The sequence below is a fragment of the Scyliorhinus torazame genome, chromosome 30 (genome assembly GCF_047496885.1).
Source record: "Scyliorhinus torazame isolate Kashiwa2021f chromosome 30, sScyTor2.1, whole genome shotgun sequence".
Classification (NCBI taxonomy): domain Eukaryota; kingdom Metazoa; phylum Chordata; class Chondrichthyes; order Carcharhiniformes; family Scyliorhinidae; genus Scyliorhinus; species Scyliorhinus torazame.
In genome coordinates this window covers 8,169,718-8,182,065 of record NC_092736.1, presented here as the reverse complement: position 1 = coordinate 8,182,065, position 12,348 = coordinate 8,169,718, and the positions used below count along the sequence as shown (strand labels likewise).

The window sequence follows — 12,348 nt, the reverse complement described above, 5'->3', positions numbered from 1 at the left end:
CTCCAGCTGTCGGGTCAGCCGTGACTTGGGAGGGGGAAGGGATGGGGGGGGGGGGGTGGGGGGGGGGGGGTGGAGAGAGCAGAAGGCTGTGGGCTCAAGTCCCCACTTCAGAGCTACGAGGCCAAAATCTGGGTTGACACCCCAGCGCAGTACTGAGGGAGTGCCGCACTGCCGGCGGTGCGGTCTTTCAAACAAGGGGTTAAATTGGAACCCTGCCTGCCCTCTTGGACGGACAGAATGATCCTGGCCTCAACTAACACGACTAAAAGATGATCCAGTTTGTGAGAGCTCACTGAGCGAACAAATTGGCTGCTATGTTTCATAAATTACAACTGTGACGAGACTTTAAAGCTACTTGGAAAAAGTGCATCGGATATTAGGAAAGGTTTTATTCCCTCAGTATGTGTTTATATTTCCTGCTGCTCACATCCACTTTCCAACGGTACCAGACTCAAATATATTTATTTTTCATTCATTGCATGTGGTCACTGACAAGGCCAACATTTATTGCCTGTCCCTAATTGCCCTTGAGCTGAGGAGAGGCTTTCTACGCCATTTGAGAGGGCATTTTTATTTCTGCTGTGGCGGGATTCGAATCTGGGTCTCCAGGCTGTACCACTCTACCACTGCCTCCCCTTCATTAGTAATGCAGCATTTACCAGGCTTCCTGCCGAAAGGGTGGCAACAGTGGTTAGCACTGTGGCTTCACAGCTCCAGGGTTCGATTCCCGGCTTGGGTCACTGCCTGTGTGGAGTCTGCACGTTCTCCCCGTGTCTGCGTGGGTTTCCTCCGGGTGCTCCGGTTTCCTCCCACAAGTCCCAAAAGACGTGCAGGTTAGGTGAATTGGACATTCTGAATTCTGCCTCAGTGTACCCGAACAGCTGCCGGAGTGTGGCGACTAGGGGCTTTTCATAGAATTTACAATGCAGGAGGCCATTCAGCCCATCGAATCTGCACCGGCTCTTGGAAAGAGCGCCCCATTTAAACCCTCACCTCCACCCTATCCTCGAAACCCAGTAACCTCACTTTACCGAAGAGCAATTAGCATGGCCAATCCATCTAACCTGCACGTCTAAGCTGTGCTAAGTGAGAGGTTGGGTGGACCAGCTGATATTTTCCAGCTTGACATTTTGCAGGCAATTGATCTAAAGTTGATACCAAACCTCAAGGTTAGTGAATCTGACCCAAAACAGGCAAAAAATCTTGCGAAATCGATGCCCATGTCATTAAAAATAATAATTTAGTGGTGCGGGGGGGGGGGGGGGGGAGCTGCAAGCTCCCATGGTTAAAACTCCCCAAAGGGAAACAGAACAGAAGGAGACCATTCATCCCCTCTGTCATTCAGTGATAGCATGGATGATCAGCGGTCTAACTGCATACATAAAATAAAAGCATCATATTACCAGGCCCTGGTCTATGAATAGGGGGAAGGAATTAGCCAGTGTGCCTGTTCAAATTCATTGAATAGCGGCCATTGATGGAGAGTTGATTAGTAGTGAACGGGACTGGGTCAGGTTCAACTGCAAGTTGTCCACCCGTTCACAGCGTTAACTAGAAGAGGGTGTAAATCGGTGAACACTGGCTCAATCCCAACAGGCAAACACGGATGAGCTGCTGGAGGGCAGGTGGAACTTGCAGGATTGGACACGAGCGTGGATCGGGCAGGGAGGAGGGGGGAATAGGACTTCAGGGGCCAAAATCATCAATCGTAATTGGAAGCTGGTTAGAAAATACACCCAAGAGGATTCGCCCGCCATGCGGACTGCAGTGAAAAACACCAGATGTCTGTGGAAGAGGACAGCGACAGCAATGTGACCTTGGGGTGCAGGTCGCTTTGTAAAGCCCCGGGGGGGGGGCGAATGGACTGCGGTCTTGTATCACATGCTCAAACACAAGGCCCGCTCTCGAAAAAGCAACTCCCACTGCAAGTTTTGTTGTTTTTCCTGAGCCAGTGCAGCTTTTGTGAGCCGGCACCGGGCCACGTCAGAGAGACACTTGAAACCTTGCAGTTCCAAACAAAGTGGATAGATAGTCACTCCGGCGCGACCTTTCCCATGACCCCCACTGATCGATGTCAAAGGCCTCCCTGTACGAAGTTCATTCATTCTTCCGGGAATAAAAGGCTTACCTTTCAGCAATTAGCGCTTTCACCACTTACAACTGGATGTTTATTTTAGGCCCAGATTAATATTGGGGAGGAAAGGAGGGAGACGTTGAAGGATGCCGTTCCGAAGGAGTTCCAGAAATATTTGTACTTCTTCAAATTCAGCCCTTCCCCTGGTTTGGACTTGTTCACCTGTTTCCTCTCCTCTACGGCTCATTCCCTCTGTTTTCTGAAGGCAGACTTGGATTTATAACATACCAGATCCACAGCTCCTCTTAAAATGTTTTACTCCCAATGAATGACTTCCAAACGGAGGAACAGGGGATTAATTCCACACCTCAAATCTGACCTGTTCTGCCGTTCAATTAGATCGTAGCTGTTCCGTATCTTAACTCAATCCACTCCTCGTTATTCGGTCAAGTTAACACCCTGGCCTAACAAAGATTGACCAATATCAGGCTTATATTTTCAATGGATGCTCAGCTATTGGAATTCCAATGGGACAATGTTCCGGTGTGCGCATCATTACCTCCAAACTCTCTTCTAGTTGGTGTCCCCTTTTTTCCTGAATTTTTAAAATTTATTATTTGACGGGATGTGGGCGCATTCGGCAAGGAGGGCCTTTATTGTCCATCCCTAATTCCCCTTGAACTAAGTGGTTTGCTCAGCCATTTTAGAGGGTAGAATCGTGGAATGTACAGTGCAGGAGGCCATTCGGCCCATCGAGCCTGCACCGGCCCTTGGAAAGAGCACCCCACTTAAGCCCACCCCATCCCCGTAACCCAGTAACCCCACCTAACCTTTTTGGACACCAAGGGCAATTTAGCATGGCCTAAACTGCACATCTTTGGTGGGAGGAAACCGGAGCACCCGGAGGAAACCCACGCAGACACGGGGAGGACGTGCAGACTTCGCACAGACAGTGACCCAAGCTGGAATCTCACCTGGGACCCTGGAACTGTGAAGCAACTGTGCTAACCACTGTGCTACCGTGCTGCAACAAGATAAAGTATTTAGGATGTAGGCCAGACGGGTCAAGGGAGGCAGATTCCCTTCCATGAGTGCATTAGCAAACCAGTTTTTGCAACAATCAACAATGCTCATCGTTAAATTTTCAACTCCAGATTTTGAAAACAAAAATGAATTGAAATTCCATCTTCCACCTCAGGCCTTCGATTCGAATCTGGGTCCTCAGAACATTAGCCTGGATATCTGGATTACTATTCCAGTGACAAGTTCACTACAGCACTGTCTTCCCCACCTAGAGGAAATAGTTTCTTGCCTTATACTCTACCAAATCCTTTAATCATCATCAACACCTCAATCAGGTCACTCCTTAAGCTTCAACAAGGGAAATCAAAGACAATTTGCCAACTAGTCAGCAGCAGTGGTATTGTCCTGTAGTATACATTGTTGTGATTGTTTGAAATTTGGCATTCTTGGGTTCTCCCTGATGAGTGCAAGGTTAAAAGCTTCAGCAGCATGTCTCTCTTCTCCGTCATACTCTCGATCGTTCCTCCATTACTGAAGTACTTTGTTGGCTGTGAAGTGCTTTGGGATGTTCTGGGGTCATTGTAGGAGCTTGTTCATTCTTATCAGGTCAGGTGCTGTGGCAGACCATGTTAGGGTGGCACAGCGGTTAGCACTGCTGCCTCACAGCGCCAGGGACCCGGGTTCAATTCCGGCCTCGGGGCACTGTCTGTGCGGAGTCTGCACGTTCTCCCCGTGTGTGCGTGGGTTTCCCCCGGGTGCTCCGGTTTCCTCCCAGTCCAAAGATGTGCAGGTTAGGCGGATTGGCCGTGCTAAAATTGCCCCTTCGTGTCCAAAAAGCTTAGGTGGGGTTATTGGCTGATGGAGACAAGAGCGGGGGCATGGGTCTCGGTAGGTGCTCTTTCACAGGGTCGGTGCAGAGTCGGTGGGCCGAATGGCCTCCTTCTGCACTGTAGGGGTTGGATTCTATGAACGTGTGCCCCGCAATAGCCGCGCGGTTTAGCATCCCATTTGAAAATGAAGTGCAACCTGTCCTCCCAATATACAGAGGCAAACACAACAACCAACTTGTAATGATACGACCAAATCATCGGTTTTTAGTTGTGTTTTCCGAGGGATGAATGTTGGTGAAGGCAATCTCCTCTTCAAAAAGGCGAATTTTGTGAGGATATTCAGTGCGGACAGATCCAGGGAACAGGAGAGGAGCTGCTCTGTTTTTTGGGGAACTATTCAAAGTCACCATAGTGAATGATGCTATCGTAATAATACTGTTGGCACTCGGATGGGGTGGGAGGGACCACTGTGCCGTTTTCAACGTTAGTTCCTCCTCAACAGGGTAATCCCGTGGGAGTTTATTAACATTCTTCCCAATATTCGTCCTCCCCTGTCCAGAAGAGGTGTTGACTATGTTGAGCTTCATGGACGTTAACAGCCTGAACGGAGGACAATAGGGCAGCAATCCGCAAGTCGGAACGCTGTGGGTTCAAGCCCCATTCGAGATTACAGCACAAAATTTCCTGTGGGAGCGCTACTCCATTGGGAGGTCTTGCCTACCTGACCGAATGGCATTGCTCCAAGACCAAGGGCAGCTTTCAATTACCCCTCGACCAATATTATTTTTATCATTTGTACCAAGGCGAGAGAGCTTCCTGTGAGTCAATGGAGTCAAATTGGTTTATTTCTGGAGGTTATCATTATTTAAAAAAATGCATCCATGGGGTGTGGGTGTCGCTGGCTTGACCAAGATTTATTGCCCATCCCTAATTGACCTTCAGAAGGTGGTGGTGAGCTGCCTTCTTGAACCGCTGCAGTCCGTGTGATGTAGGTACACCCACTGTGCTGTTAGGGAGGATGTTCCAGGAATTCGACCCAGTGACAGTGAAAGAACAGCGATATATTTCCAAGTTAGGATTTGTGTGACGTGGGAGCGGAAACCTACAGGTTCCCACGCATTCGCTGCCCTTGTCCTTCTCGATGGTCGATGTCGCAGGTGTGGAAGGTGCTGCGAAGGGGGAGCATTGATGATTTGCTGCAGTGGGTCTTGTACATGGTACACAGGGCTGTCACCGTGCGCTGGTGGTAGAGGGGGCGAATGTTTAGGATGGGGCAGGGGTGCCAATCAAGCGGGGCTGCTTTGTCCTGCATGGTGTCAAGTTTCTGAAGTGTCACGAGGGCTGCACTCATCCAGGCAAGTGGAGAGCATTACTCCCGTGTAACTGGATTTGGAAGTAAGTCAACAATCTGCCAAGGCCCCAATATTAATGAGTGTATTGTGCTGGGAGGTACATGTGGGTAGATGGGACCTGGTTCAGATGCAATAGTTTCCTATCTTGCACTGATCAGGACAAACACAAGGATGCCAAATTTCAGATGAACACAACAATTTATACTGCATGTGAAAAGGGTATTGACTTGTTGGCAAATCAACTGATTGATCAAAGGAGAAAATAGGAAACATATTTATATTATTCTGGTCAGAGTAAAGAACCAATAAAATATATATTTTTTTAAAATTGAGAGTACGCAATTTAATTTTTCCAATGAAGGGGCAATTTAGCGTGGCACATCTTTTCTGGTTGTGGGGGTGGGGCCCATGCAGACACAGGGAGAATGTGCAAACTCCACACGGACAGTGACCCGGGGCCGGGATCGAACCCGGGTCCTTGGCGCCGTGAGGCAGCAGTGCTAACCCACTGCGCCACCGTGCCGCTCGCACAAATAAAATACGTCATTCTTTATAAACCAAACCTAAGCCGGCAGCGTTATTCTAATTTCCTCCCAATCGGTTTACGACAGGAGAGATCATTTTGCATTTGGTTAGCATGCAGCAGACTGGCTTTCCCAACAGTAATGTTCCTAGTGTAATGCTCACCCTTCCAGCTGGTCCTCCCCATTGATGTAGCGCAGGCTCTTGAAGAAGGAAAGCGAGACGAGGGCATAGGAATGGCGGATTTTCACGTATCCCGAAATGGTTTCTATCAGCCCAAGGTTGGCCTCCAACTCGGCAGCGATGTTGTCTAGTGAAACAAACGGCAGAGGGAAAAAAATGAACATCTCAACGTAGCAAAAACGAACGACCAAGCGCATTTCTGAATGCTTGGGCGATGTGGCTAGTGGCCAGGGGTCAACACCTAAATAACGGGCGAATAACTGGGCTGCCTCCTTCCAGAGAAGGACTCAGCTCTCGAGATCAGTTTGGACCACCCCGAACAACAGTGAAATAAACTCTTCTGGAAAGTTCTGAAGGTTAGTTTGGAAACAGAAGCCTGTTATTAGTATATCGCACAGCTTGGGGTACAGGTTCCAAGTTGGGTACATGTCGGTCTGTCTTAGGCTCACGCATTAAGAATGGGAAAAACACTGAGCAATGCACTGGTCTTTCATACCAAGGGGAATGTGTGGCAAGTCTCTCCACCCCCTCTCCCTCCTCTGCTGGGAGGGGCCGGGGGGGATGACCTTGGGCAATCGCAATCCAGCCCCCTGCCTTCTAAAACCGTACCTAACTCAGCCTGGAGCTCGCTTCCGCAGCGCGCACTCGGATCACCCGGGCTTCAGCCACAACAGGGCCTTTCCACGGCCGGAGAGGACAGTCAACGGCCAGTGTTCAACACAGGAAGGGCGGCCACCGGATGAGGTGCATGAAGAACGAGGGCCCGAGAAGAAGAATCTCACGGAGAAGGCATGGAGGAAATGGAGAGGGGTGATGGGGGAGTTGGAAAGGAGCACGCGTGCAGGAACAACGACAAACGTTTACCCTCGCAAGCCAACATCAATTAATAAACGAGAAGCGGGCTGTACTCACTCCCTCTGCGGATTGTGATGATCAAGTTGCCATCAATAACTGTGCATCCCTGCAGGTTCTGGGCAGCGGTAACCGAGTCGATGGTCCTGGTTTTGACCGAACACACGCTGGGACAAGGGCCGTCACAGGGGGTGCAGTACATGCTGTGAGGAGGGGAAAGAGGAGACTCCTGGTTACCCGGAGACAACGCACAACATCAGCCAAACAGCATTTAATTCACCATCCCGGAGACATACCCAGTTCTCCCGTTTCCAGTCCTGCAAAGTGATGGCACTACATACGTTCCAACTTGGGACAAAAGCCTTTGTGCTGGTGGGGGGGGGGTCGGTTTGATTTTTGCCAGTCAGGATTACCATTGCCTTCCTATTATTTGCAAATAAGGAAAGTTTGATTCATGTCACCGGTGGTGATGGACAGCGTTCTTGAACCGCTGTTGTCTGCATGGTGTAGGCACACCCACTGTGCTGTTAGGAAGTGGGGGGGGGGGTTCCAGTGACCCAGCGACAGTGAAGGAACGACGATATATTTCCAAGTCAGGATGGTGTGTGGCTTGGTGGGGAACTTGCAGGCGGTGGAGTTCCCATGCATTTGCTGCCCTTGTCCTGGGTGGTAGACGTGGCAGTTGCTGTGAAACGGGAGCTTTGGTGAGTTGCTGCAGTGCGTGTTGTCGATGGTACACACGGCTGCCACTGTGCGTCGGTGGTGGAGGGAGTGAATGTTTACGATGGGGAACGGGTGCCAATCAAGCGGGGCTGCTTTGTCCTGGGTGCTGTCAAGCTTCTTTGTTTTTTAAATAAATTTAGAGTACCCGATTATTTTGTTTCCAATTAAGGGGCGATTTAGCGGGGCCAATCCGCCTACCCTGCACCACATCTTTGGGTTGTGGGGGCGAAACCCACGCAGACACGGGGAGAATGTGCAAACTCCACACGGACAGTGACCCAGAGCCGGGATCGAACCTGGGACCTCGGCGCCGTGAGGCAGCAGTGCTAACCCACTGCGCCACCGTGCTGCCCTAAGATTATTATTAAAGAACAGTTAGCAAAGTTAGGCATTTGTAGCCGCCTCCACTTCTTATGAAAAGGTCATCGAGCTGAAACATTAATTCTGTTCTTCTTTCCACCCTTGTTGCCCAAGTTGCTGAATTCTGAGCATTTTCGGTTTCTATTTAACATCTGTGGGATCTAACTGTGCGCAGTGATTGCGTTGTCCGCTTACATCAAGGCAACCGCATCTCAAAGCACTTCATTAAATGCAAAATTCTTCAAGACCTGGGAGGTGATGAAGTGCTCCATAAACAGGTGAACAAATTCTTTTCTTTAATGGTTTTATAAAAATGTAAGGCAGACAAAATAACTTCTTAATCAATCAGAATAAAATCCCAACTTTCAATTGGAGCAAACAATTGAACCAGACAGGGGTACGGAACGTCACGGCTCTCTTCTGTTACCCACAAGACACGTCCCAAACCCAACTGCCCTGCACACAGTCACTATACCAGCTGTTGTAGCCTCTATTCCTTTCCTCTACACTCCCCCACCCACCATACGAATTAGGAGGTGATGTTTCTACGACACTAAATCTGTACCAAGAAAAACTGGCCTTCAACATAGGAGACAAAATTATTCTCCGTTAATTTTAGCACCAGTGGACGTGGATGGTATTTGGTCCCTGGGAGTGCTGACCCCCAGACCAGCGGACAAGCAGCCCACCTCTTCGTCAGACTACTGTGGGCGTCAACCCCAATTTAGAATTAAACACGTTCATCCCGGCTGACACTTCCGTGCATGGCTGAGGGAGTGCTGCACTGCTGGAGGTGCCCATCTATCGAATGATACATCCAGCCAAGGTGGCAGGCTACATACATTCAAATGTCCTCTGCAGACAAAAAGGGAACATGTCCAGGCTTTGCGTCTTTTTTGAATTAAAGCAAAGCTTGGGGGACAATAGCTCCTTGGTGCAGTCCCCATGGTAACGCGTTGGCTAGAGTCGATCTGCGCTTTCCTCGTGCAGTACAACTTGTTGCTCCCTTTGAAATTTGGCATTCTTGTGTCTGCCCTGATGAGTGCAAGGCAAAAAGCTTCGGCAGCATCTCTCTTTTCAGCAATGCTCAAGCACTCTACAACCAAACGGCCGCGACTGTTAATATTTTGGCTCCAAAGCGCTTTGGAACTCTCTCAGGTGCTGCATAAACATACTTCCCGACGTCTAAACTGCTGGAAGAATTATTCAATAAATTCAACACGCTTTTGACCCCAGCGGGAGCCAAGATGGGAGAAAGACAAATTGGGAGGAAAATTTTGACGTCAATAAAAAACAAAACAAGACGTTGTATCGAACCTGCTGCCGTTGCGAATATATCCCGCTGGACATTCGAGAACACATTCTCCCTGGTGAAGTACGAACGACTCCTTGGGGCTATTGTCGGTGGGGTTTGAACAGAAATCCTTGGTCACGCATCGCCAGCCTCCATACTTGTAGGTGCCCGGTGGGCAGCTGCGCAGACACTGGCCCTCGTGGTAGTAGTTCTGACACGCCATACAGGCCCTGTTGCTGTTCAGCGCGGTGCAGCCGCCCAGACATTCTTCATGACAGCACTCATTCCTGTCGTTACAGGCACGTTTCCCGCAACCTTTCAGGCACACTGTAAAACACACACAAACATCGGGTTATATTGAATACTCTCACAATATGCTGCATTTATACAGCGCCTTCAACGTCCTAACATACAGGCACAGGAGTATCACAGAATCACTGAAAAATTCAGTGCAGAAAAGGCCCTTCGGCCCATTGAATCTGCAGCGCCACATGTAAGGCACCTGATCTGCCAATCCTAACCCCATTTGCCAGTACTTGGCCCATAGCCTGAATGTTAAGACCCGGCAAGAGCTCATCCAGGTACTTTTTAAAGGACGTGAGGCTCCCCGCCTCTTCCACCGCCCCCCCACCCCCCCAACCAGGCCGTCCGTCCCAGACCCTCACCACCCTCTGGGTAAAATCATTTATCCTCACATCCCCTCAAACCTCCTGCCCCTCCCCTTGAACTTGTCCCCCCCCTCGTAACCGACCCTTCAACTAAGGGGAACAGCTGCTCCCTCTCCACCCTGTCCAGGCCCCTCATAATCTTGTCCACCTCGATCAGGTCGCCCCCTCAGCCTTCTCTGCTCCAGCGAGTACTGTGAGACAAAGTCTGAATGCCAGGCCACACGAGGAGATGGTCAAAAGCTTTGTCAAAGAGGTAGGTTTCACAAGGTGTCTTAAAGGAGGAAGACTGTCGATGGGGTTTTAGGTAAAAAAAAAAACTCTACAGGCATCAAGACAACTACAGGCATGGCCGCCAACTGTGGGACGATGGAAATCACAGAGTCAGAATTTTAAGGTGTTACCCTCGTCCCTGGAATTCCGTCCCCACCGCCACTGGAGGTCAGAGTTCAGGACAAAACAGCCTGCTTGATTGGCACCCCCACCCCCCCACCAAAAACATTCACTCCCTACACCATTCAGATCCAACTGCAACAACTCACCAAGGCGCCATCTCCGAACCGGTCCCCACTACTGCCTGGGAGGGTGGGGTGAACCACGTATTGCTACTATATATATATATATATATATACTGTTATCCACCACTGTTGTTCTAATTCACTGTTACTGACTTGTTGTGTTGATGCTTCTGTTGGCTCCGCCCCTTGGGGGAGGTATATAATTGGCAGACCTGTGGCCAGCTCTCAGTGGGGGAGCAGCAGCAGGCTGGCATACTTCTTAGCTTATTAAAACCACTGTTCTCTTCTACAACTCGACCCGTGTGAATTGATGGTCCATCAGAGGGCAGCAGCCACATGGGGAACACCACCACCTGCAAGTTCCCCTTCACAACTCCCCATCCTGACTTGGGAATGTATAGGTCGCTGGGTCAAAATCCCTCTCTAACAGCACAGTGGGTGTACCTACTGTCACACGGACCGCAGCGGTTCGTGGAGGCGGCTCACCACCTCCTCCTCGAGGGCAATAAGTGATGGGTAACAATTACTGGCCTTGTCAATAGGGCCCACATTCCGAGAACTAATATAAAAACGGTGTGCTTCACAAAAAGGTAGAAAGATGGATGTTTGTACTACCAAGAGCTCTGTCTGTGCACGTGAAGTTGGACGTGCTCTTTTTGTGAAAAAGCAGCTTAAAAAAGGTCATTGTGACATGTCCCGGAGAAGTAATCGACATTTAAATCAACGGCCACTTCCTACTACCCCCTTGTGACACAGTCAAGCAGCACCAAAGTAAACTGCCAGAGGCACGGTGGTCTCGTTTGGGTCTCTGGTCTCAACAAGCTGGCCTCGCTATCCCGGGACCCGACTCTTCCAATTCTTTCCCCAGCCGGGCCTCCCCTTCTTCCACCCTCCTGGTCACCTGGACCTCGTTCAAATCTCCGCTGCCCCTACACCAACTCACGCCAACTCCTGTGCATCCATCGTCCCTGTGCTCACTGACCTTTCGCCTCCTCCACCTTCTGGGGGCCTGGCCCGACAGCCCCCGGAGGGGCCTAAATCTGCAGAATTCCCTCCCTGGACCTCTCCCTCTCCTTGTAGATCCGCTCTAAAACGCACTTCTTTGCCCGACCTCCTGGTCACCTGTCCCAGTACCTGGTGTCGGCTATGCGCCCAATCTTGGCGGGCAGCACCGTCTTGCGATGATTCATTACATGAAAGGAGCTATATAAATGCAGAGAGTTTTTGTTGTCTCTGCGATCTGTTGCAGATGTAGAACCTCAGGGATCAATAATTCCCTAGCTATTGAAAGGAAATCCTTAAAAAGAAAAGTTTGGGGAAATTAAGTGGAGCCTCATTTCCCTTTTAAGTGGTTTTCAGATATTCCATTACTTGTCAATCCAAAGTAGCATTTATGTTTGAAATAGGTTTGCCCAGCTCTGTATTTTATACAGAGCGTACAGTTCTCAAGTATGCAATTTAGTTAAATGAAAACATAATTGCAGGGAGTGAGAGACAGTTGCACACTCAGGTACACAGTGTACCTTGTCCCACACCTGTGCCACCCCGCAGCACTCGGTTAGCAAAATAAATTCCCATCGCACTGTGTGCGCACACAAGCACCAACAACTAAACTAGGCCCGGCTACTGGGGAGCGCTCAGGAAGCAGCTCTCACCAAACAAGAAAACACATTGTTCCCCCCGCAAATGTTTCCTGCCCCCCCTTAACAACCCCGGAGGGAGCTGACACCTCATCGAAGGGGCAGTTCTGCACCAATCGCACCGGCCCTTCTGCGGGAACAGGCCTGTTCTATGGCGGTAACGTCACTGGGCTCGCAATCCAGAGAGTCAGGTTAATGCTCTGTAAACCCGGGTTCGAATCCCACCACGGCAGTGCAGAGAAAGCTCACTAACTGATCTCGGGGATGATGAGGTTTGGCATACAAGGAAAGGCTGAGCTGATAGGGCCCGCG

General features: G+C 50.0%; 1 protein-coding gene across 1 annotated transcript in view; it reads right to left on the bottom strand.

Annotated features, from left to right (window-relative positions):
* igf1ra (insulin-like growth factor 1a receptor) overlaps positions 1 to 12,348 on the bottom strand; it is a 253,285-nt gene that overhangs the window by 36,299 nt on the left and 204,638 nt on the right. Inside the window, exons 4-6 of the mRNA XM_072492764.1 lie at positions 9,237 to 9,540; positions 6,897 to 7,039; positions 5,967 to 6,111 (exon numbers count right to left, since the gene is read on the bottom strand). Of these exons, the coding sequence (XP_072348865.1) occupies positions 5,967 to 6,111; positions 6,897 to 7,039; positions 9,237 to 9,540 (592 nt within the window). The remainder of the gene's footprint in view (positions 1 to 5,966; positions 6,112 to 6,896; positions 7,040 to 9,236; positions 9,541 to 12,348) is intronic.